General features: G+C 41.0%; 2 protein-coding genes across 3 annotated transcripts in view; one reads left to right on the forward strand and one right to left on the reverse strand.

The window, feature by feature from the left end:
* vstm2l (V-set and transmembrane domain containing 2 like) overlaps positions 1-15,127 on the forward strand; it is a 214,102-nt gene that overhangs the window by 179,995 nt on the left and 18,980 nt on the right. For both annotated transcript variants that reach the window (XM_061875407.1, XM_061875408.1), the window contains one exon: positions 1,302-1,468. In XM_061875407.1, the coding sequence (XP_061731391.1) occupies positions 1,302-1,468 (167 nt within the window). The remainder of the gene's footprint in view (positions 1-1,301; positions 1,469-15,127) is intronic.
* tgm2b (transglutaminase 2b) overlaps positions 1-15,127 on the reverse strand; it is a 120,144-nt gene that overhangs the window by 18,488 nt on the left and 86,529 nt on the right. The window lies entirely within an intron of this gene.

A 15,127-nucleotide genomic window follows, 5' to 3' on the forward strand; every position in this document is an offset into this window, starting at 1 on the left:
TAGCCCTAAATCACTAGTGTCTCAAAGGGCTGCACAAACCACTACGACATCCTCGGTAGGCCCACATAAGGGCAAGGAAAACTCACACCCAGTGGGACGTCGGTGACAATAATGACTATGAGAACCTTGGAGAGGAGGAAAGCAATGGATGTCGAGCGGGTCTAACATGATACTGTGAGAGTTCAATCCACAATGGATCCAACACAGTCGCGAGAGTCCAGTCCAAAGCGGATCCAACACAGCAGCGAGAGTCCCGTTCATAGCGGAGCCAGCAGGAAACCATCCCAAGCGGAGGCGGATCAGCAGCGCAGAGATGTCCCCAGCCGATACACAGGCAAGCAGTACATGGCCACCGGATCGGATCGGACCCCCTCCACAAGGGAGAGTGGGACATAGAAGAAAAATAAAAGAAACGGCAGATCAACTGGTCTAAAAAGGGAGTCTATTTAAAGGCTAGAGTATACAAATGAGTTTTAAGGTGAGACTTAAATGCTTCTACTGAGTAATTGACTAACGTTGAAAAACTTATTGGGGTGTTACCATTTAGTGGTCAATTGTACGGAATATGTACTGTACTGTGCAATCTACTAATAAAAGTATCAATCAATCAATCAATGTCTACTGAGCCTACGGTGCTGTTAAGTTATTGTGGCTCAATTTGCCTTAATTTTATTTTTATTTTAATGTATTATTATTTAATATATAATATTGTTTTAGTTGCTTAAGAGATATTCCTGGCTCTGAATTTGTTCATTGCTATTTTTATGTTTTTGTGCATTATTTGTTGCCGTCATCATTTAACGAACAGGTTACTCATCAGTTACTCAGTACTTTAGTAGTTTTTTTCACAACATACTTTTTACTTTTACTCAAGTAAATATTTGGGTGACTACTCCTTACTTTTACTTGAGTAATAAATCTCTAAAGTAACAGTACTCTTACTTGAGTACAATTTCTGGCTTTTCTACCCACCTCTGCACACGACTCTTCCCAAATATGGAACACAAAACATGTTTTCTTTTTCCCCCAAATTCCCTATTTTCCAGGAATTCTCTCAAAGAATGGGCAATATACAAACCTCTCCATTTACCGCATTTCTCAAGCGATTCGACCCGTTCCACCATCCACACACTCCACTCACCTCGGACATTTCAGTTCCACTCACCATTTCAGCGACTCGCGTACATCGGGCATTCACCCGCAAGTCCTACTGGGATTGCAAATTGCAGTCATGACTACTCTTGTCGACAGTCTTTCTCACCCATGCGGACGTTTTCTAAGCATGTACCTTGTTTACCCAGCTCTTTTCACAGAAGTACCCCACGACGTCTCGACCCAGAGCGGCGTCGATGTCGAGATGGCGTGCTCTTTCCGCGGGGCAGGTTCACCTTCCTCCTTGGAGATCCAGTGGTGGTACGTCAAGGACCACCGGGACTGGCTTAAGGAGCCTCCTCAGATCACAAACGATGTAAGATATTTTCTTTTGACAAGTCTAGGATACTTCTCTTCTTGCCTTATTTGTATTTGACTTTGTTAAATGTATTTATATTATCATTTGGTGCTAAACTTAGGTCTTAACAAGCTGCTACGCTTCGTACTGCCTCTGCCTCTGTCAGTATGTCTCTGCAGCTGCTGGCATTGTCCCACCCACACAACCATCTGATTGGTTACAGGCAGCGCGGTAACAGCCAATCAGCAGTGCGTATTCATAACGGTAACAGCCAATCGACAGTGAGTATCTTGCCGATTGTATTGTACCGTATGTCCCGGCAAGAAATCTGCGTTCAAAAGACTCCGGCTTATTAGTGATTCCTAGAGCCCAAAAAAAGTCTGCGGGCTATAGAGCGTTTTCCGTTCGGGCTCCAGTACTCTGGAATGCCCTCCCGGTAACAGTTCGAGATGCTACCTCAGTAGAAGCATTTAAGTCTCACCTTAAAACTCATCTGTATACTCTAGCCTTTAAATAGACCTCCTTTTTAGACCAGTTGATCTGCCGCTTCTTTTCTTTCTCCTATGTCCCCCCTTCCCTTGTGGAGGGGGTCCGGTCCGATGACCATGGATGAAGTACTGGCTGTCCAGAGTCGAGACCCAAGATGGACCGCTCGTCGGGACCCAGGATGGACCGCTCGCCTGTATCGGTTGGGGACATCTCTACGCTGCTGATCCGCTTGAGATGGTTTCCTGTGGACGGGACTCTCGCTGCTGTCTTGGATCCGCTTGAACTGAACTCTCGCGGCTGTGTTGGAGCCACTATGGATTGAACTTTCACAGTATCATGTTAGACCCGCTCGACATCCATTGCTTTCGGTCCCCTAGAGGGGGGGGGGTTTCCCACATCTGAGGTCCTCTCCAAGGTTTCTCATAGTCAGCATTGTCACTGGCGTCCCACTGGATGTGAATTCTCCCTGCCCACTGGGTGTGAGTTTTCCTTGCCCTTTTGTGGGTTCTTCCGAGGATGTTGTAGTCGTAATGATTTGTGCAGTCCTTTGAGACATTTGTGATTTGGGGCTATATAAATAAACATTGATTGATTGATTGATTGGTATTAAGAGCGCATGGAGTCAGTGCTCACGGCAGACGCAGGCAGAGAGGAAAGACGGTGCGGGTTAGCAGAAAGGTGTTTAGCAGGTGAGCATAATGCAGGGGACTCTCCCCAAATTATAATAAACACCTCCCAGTCAACTACTAGTAACATCACTACGAGCCCGTTGACGTTCTAGAAGTATAAGCGGCAGCTCAGCTCGCTCGCAGTCCTTTAGGTGAAGACTAATCAGCTTTTAGCGCAACGTTTGCTCGTTTTGCGGTGTGTGTCTGCGTGTGTGTGTGTGTTACGGACAGCAAAGCCCTGTCCGTCTGAGAGAAAGACACGCATTATTGACCTACAGTTAACAACTAAGTTATTTAACTTAACCTTTTTCTGTGTTGAAGCAGCAAAAAAGGACATTATAATAAATGAAGAGTTTCTGTCTCTGATAGTGTATATCAGGGGTGGGCATTACGTCGGAGGGTGTGTCAGTCGATCTCAAGCCAGGCATTAAAAAATAGACATAAAAATGAGCAATCATCAATCATACCAAGACTTCACTTTCGTCAGTTGTTTGACATTCTCGGCACCCGAGGATCTTGTGAGATGACGCTGGCTGCTGCGAGCTCATATTTAAGAAAAAAAATCACTAACAGGGCGGACGCAGAGAAACACATTTTATTTCTAGAGACTCCGTACCTACTGTCAAAACTCTAAAGACCGACTGCACAGTTCCTGTCTTCACCATAAAAGACCTGTTTCATCCTGCCTGTGCTAACAAAATAAGAGTCTCAGAAAGCTAGCGTGCACAAGCTAGCAAGCTATGGAGTTTGATGCCAATGTATTTCTCCCCCGCCCTCAGCGACCGCTTTCTCACTTGCTTGCCCACCCGCACACTCACTGACGTCACTCACCTGCTGCCAGACATTAAAGGGCCACACACATATGCTACTTTCATAACAAAGTGTTTAAAAACGAGTATGCAAGTTGGACAAATGAGATGCCAAATCCAACCACTTTCATGTGGTATTGGACAGAAAGGAGGACTTTTTTTTTCCTTCATTTGAAAATGCGGACGTTATCAGCGCCACTGTCTAATTCCAATCAATGCAAGTCATCAGAATCAGGTAATACACCAACTTATACTCTTGTCTTTGTGAAATAAAGGAATCTATGTGTGTTAAACATGCTTGTATTATTAAACACCATTAACTTGTTAACAAAAATGTCTCTTTCATAAATAAATAAATATAAATTATAAATAGGAATGAGGTAGATCTCCTCGACTTGGTCAATTGAAAAGTAGCTCACCTGCAGAAAAAGTGTGAGCGCCCCTGGTGTATATAATTAAGTGCATCATAAAGCCTACATTAACTCCATGGTGTTCAGGGATGAATAGTCTCTCCTATTGCTATTGCACAATTTTTTCCAGCTAGAGTTAAAAGTTAAAGTTAAAGTGCCAATGATTATCACACACACACACACCCACACACACACACACACACACACACAAGAGGTGTGGCAAAATGATTCTCTGCATTTGACCCATCACCCTTGATCACCCCCTTCGAGGTGAGGGCAGCAGCGGTGGCCACGCCCGGGAATCATTTTTGGTGATTTATCCCCCAATTCCAACTCTTGATGCTACATTAATGATTAGTAATGTAGCAGCCTAGTTTTGAATGGCAGGGTCCCTGCAGGCAACTACAGGCTTCCCAAATGCTGTAATAAATTAAGCATGATGACTTGAGAATATGTCAGCATGGAGCCCCAACTCTTTTTTTTCAAACGCCTAATTACAGTAAGTCAAAAATTTGACTTAGTCATTATTTTGACTTGGTAAATATTGACTTACTAAGACAAAATAATGTCAAATGAATGACTTACTGTAAACCCCACATACTTAGTATCTCATGTAACTAGGACCGTTTTGTGTTTTATTTTTACTTTACTTTTTCAGCATACGGAGCGGAAAACACAACCAAAGTAAACACCATGTCATGTTAAAATAACTACTTAATAAACTGTTGAATTCGACCGAATGGTACTGGCTTTGAACCCCATCCCGGTTGGCAGCATTTTGTTCCACCTCATCATACTTTAGTGAGCCCACAGCATTAACCATTGAGCTATCCTGGGTCCCGTTAAGACTTTTTTTTTTGCTTATATACAAATGTAATCAGTGAACAATCGATCGAGGCAAAACAAAAAAATCAACATCTTCCAAGTCATGGATTTGAACCCAGTAGTACTGCGTGAGAGGCAGCAGTTTTAACCATTGAGCTATTGTTCAGACTAAATTTTATCAGTAATTGTTTTCACCTCTATCATACTTTACTGAACCAGGAGTCCTCCATTACATTTGTGTATGGAACTCGATCTTGTCTTCGCAAGACCCAGGATAGACCAGGGGTTTACACTGCTGACTTGGAATGAAAAGTACTGAGTTCAAATCCTGCTCTGATTGATGGTATTTTGTTCTATCTCACCCTACTTTACTGAGCCAGGAGTCTTCGATTACATTTGTGTATGAAAAAAAAATCTTCTCTCCAAGACCCAGGATAGCCCAGTGGTTAAGACTGTTGACTCAGGTTGAAGGGTGTGGGGTTCGAATCCTGGTTGGGTTGACATGTAATTTATAAAAGTGACTGGAGGCTTCAAGGTGACATATATTGTGACTGTGTCACCTCTCCTATGTGATGTAAAAATAATTATTTAATAAACTTTTTTTTTTTATCCAATTACAATTAACCTATTTCCTTTTTAATTGTACCCAGGAGAGCTCATTAGTCAACGCTCTTTATTATTAACTTTATACTCCTATTCCCACCCACCTCAGGAATTACACTCACTTGCACACACTCATTCTAACACACTCTCACACACACACTCTTTCTCACACACACACACACACACAGGTAACCCCTGAGGTGTCATCATTGACTATTTGACAATTTATTTTTGATTATTTTTATCTTTAGTGTTGACTTAATTTTTCAACTATATGTTAGTCAAACAACTAGCACATAACATTACTCTGTGTGGGGGAGAAGAAACAGCCCACAATGTATGTCGTTTTGACGCCATACAGCCAAGTTACTGATTCCCTGTGTGGGGTTTGAACTCACTACCCCTGTATTCCGAGCCCACAGTGTTGACCATTGAGCTATCCTGGGTCCCGTAAAGATTTGGTTTTCGCTCATATACAAATGTGATCAGTGAACAATGATCGAGGCGATACAAAAAAACAAGCTCTACCTAGTTAGGGATTTGAACCCAGTAGTACTGCATGAGAGGAAGGAGTCTTAACCATTGAGCTATCCTGAATCTGTTTCTTGGGGTAGTCTGGCTCATTCACTAATGGAATCAGTCGCGGTAAACTACGATTGAGGTGGCGCTTAATGTTGAACCTAACTTACATATCAAACCCAGTACCCCTGTATTAGGAGCCCACAGTGTTGACCATCGAGCTATCGTGGGTCCCGTTAAGGTTTGTTTTTCGCTCATATACAAATGTAATCAGTGAACTATGATCGAGGCAAAAAGAAAAAATATCCTCCTAGTTTTGGATTTGAACCCAGTCGTACTGCATGAGAGGCAGCAGTCTTAACCATTGAGCTACCGTGAATCTTTTTGTATGTTCAGTCTGGCTCATTCACTAATAGAATCTTGACATCTGTCGCGGTAAACTACGATTGAGGTGGCGCTTAATGTTGAACCTAAGTTACATATCAAATCAATTGGGATTCAAACCCAGTACCCCTTTATTAGGAGCCCAAAGTGTTGACCATTGAGCTATTGTGGGTTCGGTGAAGGCTTGTTTTTCGCTCATATAGAAATGTAATCAGTGAATTATGATCGAGGCAAAAAAAAAAACAGTAAATTCCTAGGTATGGATTTGAACCCAGTAGTACTGCAGGAGAGGGAGCAGTTTTAACCATTGAGCTATTCTGAGTCCTTTTGTAAGTGTAGTCTGGCTCATTCACTAATGGAATTGTGACATCTGTTGCAGTAAACTACGATTGAGGTGAAGCTAATTTTGAACCTAAGTTGGATATCAAACCCAGTACCCCTGTATTAGGGGACCACAGTGTTGACCATTGAGTTTTCCTGGGTCCCTTTAAGGTTTGTTTCTCGCTCATATGCAAATGTAATCAGTGAACTATGATCGAGTTGAAAAAAACTAAAGAACTTCCTTGATAGGGACTTGAACCCAGTAGTACTGCATGAGAAGCAGCAGTCTTAACCATTGAGCTATCCCGAGACTTTTCTAAAGTATTGTCTGGCTCATTCACTAATGGAATCGTGACATCTGTCACAGTAAACTACGATTAAAGTGGAGCTAAATTTTGAACCTAAGGTTCATATCGAACCAATTGGGATTCAAACCCAGTAATTTTGTATTAGGAGTCCACAGTGTTTACCATTGAGCTTTCCTGGGTCCCGTTAAAATGTGTTTTTCGCTCATATGCAAATGTAATCAGTGAACTATGATCGAGTTGAAAAAAACTAAAGAACTTCCTTGATAGGGACTCGAACCCAGTATTACTGCATGAGAGGCAGCAGTCTTAACCATTGAGCTACCCTGAGACTGTTCTTAAGTATTGTCTGGCTCATTCACTAATGGAATCGTGACATCAGTCACAGTAAACTACGATTAAAGTCGAGCTAAATTTTGAACCTAAGGTACATATCAAACCGATTGGGATTCAAACCCAGTAACTCTGTATTAGGAGTCCACAGTGTTTACCATTGAGCTTTCCTGGGTCCCAATAAAATTTGTTTTTCGCTCATATGCAAATGTAATCAGTGAACTATGATCGAGGCAAAAAAAAAAGAGATCTTCCTTGTTTTGGATTTGAACTCGGTAGTACTGCATGAGAGATGGCAGTCTTAACCATTGAGCTACACTTAGTCTTTTCGTACTCATGAACTGGCTCATTCACTAATAGAATCTTGACATCTGTCGCGGTAAACTACGATTGAGGTGGCGCTTAATGTTGAACCTAGGTTACATATCAAACCAATTGGGATTCAAACCCAGTACCCCTGTATTAGGATTCCACAGTCTTGACCATTGAGCTGTCGTGGGTCCCGTTAAAGTTTGTTTTTCGCTCATATACAAATGTAATCAGTGAACTATGATCGGGGCAAAAAAAAAAATACTAACTTCTTAGTTATGGATTTGAACCTGGTAGTACTGCAGGAGAGGGAACAGTGTTAACCATTGAGCTATACAGAGTTTTTTTTAAGTGTTGTCTGGGTCATTCATAAATTAAATTGTGAATATGTCACAGTAAACTATGATTGAGGTGGAGTTAAATTTTGAACCTAAGTTACATAACCCAAATTTGAAGTCAAAACCAGTACCCCTGTATTAGGAGCCTACAGTGTTGACCATTGAGCTATCCTGGGTCCCATTAAGCTTTTTTTTTTCGCTCACATACAATTGTAATCAGTGAACAATGATCGAGGCAAAACAAAAGAAACAACATCTTCCAAGTAATGGATTTGAACCCAGTAGTACCGCATGAGAGGCAACAGTTTTAACCATTGAGGTATTGTTCAGACAGGATTTTGTGAGTAACTGTTTTCACCTCTATCATACTTTACTGAACCAGGAGTCCTCCATTACATTTGTGTATGGAACACAATATTTTCTTCACAAGACCCAGGATAGACCAGGGGTTAACACTGCCGACTTGGAATGAAAGGTACTGAGTTCAAATCCCGCTCTGATTGATGGTATTTTGTTCTATCTCACCCTACTTTACTGAGCCAGGAGTCTTCGATTACATTTGTGTATGAAAAAAAAATCTTCTCTCCAAGACCCAGGATAGCCCAGTGGTTAAGACTGTTGACTCAGGTTGAAGGGTGTGGGGTTCGAATCCTGGTTGGGTTGACATGTAATTTATAAAAGTGACTGGAGGCTTCAAGGTGACATATATTGTGACTGTGTCACCTCTCCTATGTGGTGTAAAAATAATTACTTAATAAACTTTTTTTTTTATCCAATTACAATTAACCTATTTCCTTTTTAATTGTACCCAGGAGAGCTCATTAGTCAACGCTCTTTATTATTAACTTTATACTCCTATTCCCACCCACCTCAGGAATTACACTCACTTGCACACACTCATTCTAACACACTCTCAAACACACACACACCCTTTCTCACACACACAGGTAACCCCTGAGGTGTCATCATTGACTATTTGACTATTTTTTTTTTTTATTATTATCTTTAGTGTTGACTTAATTTTTCAACTATATGTTAGTCAAACAACTAGCACATAACATTACTCTGTGTGGGGGAGAAGAAACAGCCCACAATGTATGTCGTTTTGACGCCATACAGCCAAGTTACTGATTCCCTGTGTGGGGTTTGAACTCACTACCCCTGTATTCGGAGCCCACAGTGTTGACCATTGAGCTATCCTGGGTCCCGTTAAGATTTGGTTTTCGCTCATATACAAATGTAATCAGTGAACAATGATCAAGGCGAAACAAAAAACAACATCTTCTAAGTCACGGATTTGAACCCAGTAGTACTGCATGAGAGGCACCAGTCTTAACCATTGAGCTATCCTGAATCTGTTTCTTAGTGTAGTCTGGCTCATTCACTAATGGAATCTGTCGCGGTAAACTACGATTGAGGTGACGCTTAATGTTGAACCTAACTTACATATCAAACCCAGTACCCCTGTATTAGGAGCCCACAGTGTTGACCATCGAGCTATCGTGGGTCCCGTTAAGGTTTGTTTTTCGCTCATATACAAATGTAATCAGTGAACTATGATCGAGGCAAAAAGAAAAAATATCTTCCTAATTTTGGATTTGAACCCAGTCGTACTGCATGAGAGGCAGCAGTCTTAACCATTGAGCTACCATTATTGTTCTTGTGTATACAGTCTGGCTCATTCACTAATGGAATCTTGACATCTGTCGGGGTAAACTACGATTGAGGTGGCGCTTAATGTTGAACCTAAGTTACATATCAAACTAATTGGTATTCAAACCCAATACCCCTTTTTTAGGAGCCCAAAGTGTTGACCATTGAGCTATTGTGGGTTCTGTTAAGTCTTGTTTTTCGCTCATATAGAAATGCAATCAGTGAATTATGATCGAGGCAAAAAAAAAACCAAAAAACAAGCTCTACCTAGTTAGGGATTTGAACCCAGTAGTACTGCATGAGAGGCAGCAGTCTTGACCATTGAGCGATCCTGAATCTGTTTCTTAGTGTAGTCTGGCTCATTCACTAATGGAATCTGTCGCGGTAAACTACGATTGAGGTGACGCTTAATGTTGAACCTAACTTACATATCAAACCCAGTACCCCTGTATTAGGAGCCCACAGTGTTGACCATCGAGCTATCGTGGGTCCCGTTAAGGTTTGTTTTTCGCTCATATACAAATGTAATCAGTGAACTATGATCGAGGCAAAAAGAAAAAACAATATCTTCCTAGTTTTGGATTTGAACCCAGTAGTACTGCGTGAGAGGCAGCAGTCTTAACCATTGAGCTACCCTGATTCTTTTTGTATATACAGTCCGGCTCATTCACTAATGGAATCTTGACATCTGTGGTGGTAAACTACGATTGCGTTGGCGCTTAATGTTGAACCTAAGTTGGATATCAAACCAATTGGGATTCAAACCCAGTACCCCTGTATTAGGAGCCCACAGTGTTGACCATCGAGGTATCGTGGGTCCCGTTAAGGTTTGTTTTTCGCTCATATACAAATGTAATCAGTGAATTATGATCGAGGCAAAAAGAAAAAACAATATCTTCCTAGTTTTGGATTCGAACCCAGTAGTACTGCATGAGAGGCAGCAGTCTTAACCATTGAGCTATCCTGAGTCTTTTTGTAAGTGTAGTCCGGCTCATTCACTAATGGAATTGTGACATCTGTTGCAGTAAACTACGAATGAGGTGAAGCTAAATTTTGAACCTAAGTTAGATATCAAACCCAGTACCCCTGTATTAGGGGACCACAGTGTTGACCATTGAGTTTTTCTGGGTCCTTTTAAGGTTGGTTTTTCGCTCATTTACAAATGTAATCAGTGAACTATGATCGAGTTGAAAAAAACAAAAGAACTTCCTTGATAGGGACTTGAACCCAGTAGTACTGCATTAGAGGTAGCAGTCTTAACCATTGAGCTATCCTGAGTCTGTTTCTATGTTTTGTCTGGCTCATTCACTAATGGAATTGTGACATCTGTCGCGGTAAACTACGATTGTGGTGGCGATTAATGTTGGACCTAAGTTACATATCAAACCAATTGGGATTCAAACCCAGTAACTTTGTATTAGGAGTCCACAGTGTTTACCATTGAGCTTTCCTGGGTCCCGTTAAAGTTTGTTTTTCGCTCATATACAAATGTAATCAGTGAACTATGATCGAGGCAAAAAGAAAAAGCAATATCTTCCTAGTTCTGGATTTGAACCCAGTCGTACTGCGTGAGAGGCAGCAGTCTTAACCATTGAGCTACCCTGATTCTTTTTGTACACACAGTCTGGCTCATTCACTAATAGAATCTTGACATCTGTCGCGTTAAACTACGATTGAGGTGGCGATTAATGTTGAACCTAAGTTACATATCAAACCAATTGGGATTCAAACCCAGTACCCCTGTATTAGGAGCCCACAGTGTTGACCATCGAGCTATCGTGGGTCCCGTTAAGGTTTGTTTTTCACTCATATAGAAATGTAGTCAGTGAATTATGATCGAGACACAAAAAAAAAATAGTAACTTCCTAGTTATGGATTTGAACCCAGTTTTACTGCAGGAGAGGTAGCAGTCTTAACCATTGAGCTATCCTGAGTCTTTTTGTGAGTGTAGTCTGGCTCATTCACTAATGGAATTGTGACATCTGTTGCAGTAAACTACGATTGAGGTGAAGCTAATTTTGAACCTAAGTTGGATATCAAACCCAGTACCCCTGTATTAGGGGGCCACAGTGTTGACCATTGAGTTTTCCTGGGTCCCTTTAAGGTTGGTTTTTCGCTCATTTACAAATGTAATCAGTGAACTATGATCGAGTTGAAAAAAACAAAATAATTTCCTAGTTATGGACTTGAACCCAGTAGTACTGCATGAGAGGCAGCAGTCTTAACCATTGAGCTATCCTGAATCTGTTTCTTATTATTGTCTGGCTCATTCACTAATGGAATCGTGACATCTGTCACAGTAAACTACGATTAAAGTGGAGCTAAATTTTGAACCTAAGTTACTTAACCCAATTTTGAAGTCAAACCCAGTACCCCTGTATTAGGAGCCCACAGTGTTGACCATTGGGCTATCCTGGGTCCCATTAAGCCTTTTTTTTTCGCTCACATACAATTGTAATCAGTGAACAATGATCGAGGCAAAACTAAAGAAACAACATCTTTCAAGTCATGGATTTGACCCCAGTAGTACTGCGTGAGAGGCAGCAGTTTTAACCATTGAGCTATTGTTCAGACAAGATTCTGTGACTAACTGTTTTCACCTCTATCATACTTTACTGAACCAGGAGTCCTCCATTACATTTGTGTATGGAACACAATATTATCCTTGCAAGACCCAGGATAGACGAGGGGTTAACACTGCCGACTTGGAATGAAAGGTACTGAGTTCAAATCCCGCTCTGATTGATGGTATTTTGTTCTATCTCACCCTACTTTACTGAGCCAGGAGTCTTCGATTACATTTGTGTATGAAAAAAAAATCTTCTCTCCAAGACCCAGGATAGCCCAGTGGTTAAGACTGTTGACTCAGGTTGAAGGGTGTGGGGTTCGAATCCTGGTTGGGTTGACATGTAATTTACAAAAGTGACTGGAGTCTTCAAGGTGACATATATTGTGACTGTGTCACCTCTCCTATGTGATGTAAAAATAATTATTCAATAAACTTTTTTTTTTTTATCCAATTACAATTAACCTATTTCCTTTTTAATTGTACCCAGGAGAGCTCATTAGTCAACGCTCTTTATTATTAACTTTATACTCCTATTCCCACCCACCTCAGGAATTACACTCACTTGCACACACTCTTTCTAACACACTCTCACACACACACTCTTTCTCACACACACACACACACAGGTAACCCCTGAGGTGTCATCATTGACTATTTGACAATTTATTTTTGATTATTTTTATCTTTAGTGTTGACTTAATTTTTCAACTATATGTTAGTCAAACAACTAGCACATAACATTACTCTGTGTGGGGGAGAAGAAACAGCCCACAATGTATGTCGTTTTGACGCCATACAGCCAAGTTACTGATTCCCTGTGTGGGGTTTGAACTCACTACCCCTGTATTCCGAGCCCACAGTGTTGACCATTGAGCTATCCTGGGTCCCGTAACGATTTGGTTTTCGCTCATATACAAATGTGATCAGTGAACAATGATCAAGGCGAAACAAAAAACAAGCTCTACGTAGTTAGGGATTTGAACCCAGTAGTACTGCATGAGAGGAAGCAGTCTTAACCACTGAGCTATCCTGAATCTGTTTCTTAGTGTAGTCTGGCTCATTCACTAATGGAATCTGTCACGGTAAACTACGATTGAGGTGGCGCTTAATGTTGAACCTAACTTACATATCAAACCCAGTACCCCTGTATTAGGAGCCCACAGTGTTGACCATCGAGCTATCGTGGGTCCTGTTAAGGTTTGTTTTTCGCTCATATACAAATGTAATCAGTGAACTATGATCGAGGCAAAAAGAAAAAACAATATCTTCCTAGTTTTGGATTTGAACCCAGTAGTAATGCATGAGAGGCAGCAGTCTTAACCATTTATCTACCCTTATTCCTTCTGCACGCACAGTCTGGCTCATTCCCTAATGGAATCTGTCGCGGTAAACTACGATTGAGGTAAAGCTCATTTTGAACCTAAGTTGGATATCAAACCAATTGGGATTCAAACACAGTACCCCTGTATTAGTAGCCCACAGTGTTGACTATTGGGCTATTGTGGGTCCTGTTAAGGCTTGTTTTTCGCTCATATAGAAATGTAATCAGTGAATTATGATCGAGGCAAAAAAAAAAAAATAGTAACTTCCTAGTTATGGACTTGAACCCAGTAGTACTGCAGGAGAGGGATCAATTTTAACCATTGAGCTATCCAGAGTCTTTGTGTAAGTGTAGTCCGGCTCATTCACTAATGGAATCGTGACATCTGTCACAGTAAACTACGATTAAAGTGGAGCTAAATTTTGAACCTAAGGTACATATCAAACCAATTGGGATTCAAACCCAGTACCCCTGTATTAGGAGCCCACAGTGTTTACCATTGAGCTTTCCTGGGTCCGGTTAAAGTTTGTTTTTCGCTCATATGCAAATGTAATCAGTGAACTATGATCGAGGCAAAAAAAAAAAAAGAGATCTTCCTTGTTCTGGATCTGAACTCGGTAGCACTGCATGAGAGGTGGCAGTCTTAACCATTGAGCTACACTTAGTCTTTTTGTACTCATAAACTGGCTCATTCACTAATAGAATCTTGACATCTGTCGCAGTAAGCTACGATTGAGGTGGCGCTTAATGTTGAACCTAAGGTACATATCAAACCGATTGGGATTCAAACCCAGTACCCCTGTATTGAAAGCCCACAGTGTTGACCATTGAGCTGTCGTGGGTCCCGTTAAAGTTTGTTTTTCGCTCATATACAAATGTAATCAGTGAACTATGATCGGGGCAAAAAAAAAAATACTAACTTATTAAATATGGATTTGAACTTGGTAGTACTGCAGGAGAGGGAACAGTCTCAACCATTGAGCTATACTGAGTTTTTTTTAAGTGTTGTCTGGCTCATTCACAAATTAAATTGTGAATCTGTCGCAGTAAACTATGATTGAAGTGGAGCTAAATTTCGAACCTAAGTTACATAACCCAAATATGAAGTCAAACCCAGTACCCCTGTTTTAAGAGCCCACAGTGTTGACCATTGAGCTATCCTGGGTCCCATTAAGCCTTTTTTTTTTTTCGCTCACATACAATTGTAATCAGTGAACAATGATCGAGGCAAAACAAAAGAAACAACATCTTCCAAGTCATTGATTTGAACCCAGTAGTACTGCGTGAGAGGCAGCAGTTTTATCCATTGAGCTATTGTTCAGACAAGTTTTTGTGAGTAACTGTTTTCATCTCTATCATACTTTACTGAACCAGTAGTCCTCCATTACATTTGTGTATGGAACACAATCTGGTCTTTGCGAGACCCAGGATAGACCAGGGGTTAACACTGCTGACTTGGAATGAAAGGTACTGAGTTCAAATCCTGCTCTGATTGATGATATTTTGTTCTATCTCACCCTACTTTACTGAGCCAGTAGTCTTCGATTACATTTGTGTATGAAAAAAAAATCTTCTCTCCAAGACCCAGGATAGCCCAGTGGTTAAGACTGTTGACTCAGGTTGAAGGGTGTGGGGTTCGGATCCTGGTTGGGTTGACATGTAATTTACAAAAGTGACTGGAGGCTTCAAGGTGACATATATTGTGACTGTGACTGTTCAATAAACTTTTTTTTTTTTATCCAATTACAATTAACCTATTTCCTTTTTAATTGTACCCAGGAGAGCTCATTAGTCAACGCTCTTTATTATTAACTTTATACT

This window comes from Nerophis ophidion, linkage group LG16 (genome assembly GCF_033978795.1).
Source record: "Nerophis ophidion isolate RoL-2023_Sa linkage group LG16, RoL_Noph_v1.0, whole genome shotgun sequence".
In the NCBI taxonomy this organism is placed as follows: Eukaryota; Metazoa; Chordata; class Actinopteri; order Syngnathiformes; family Syngnathidae; genus Nerophis; species Nerophis ophidion.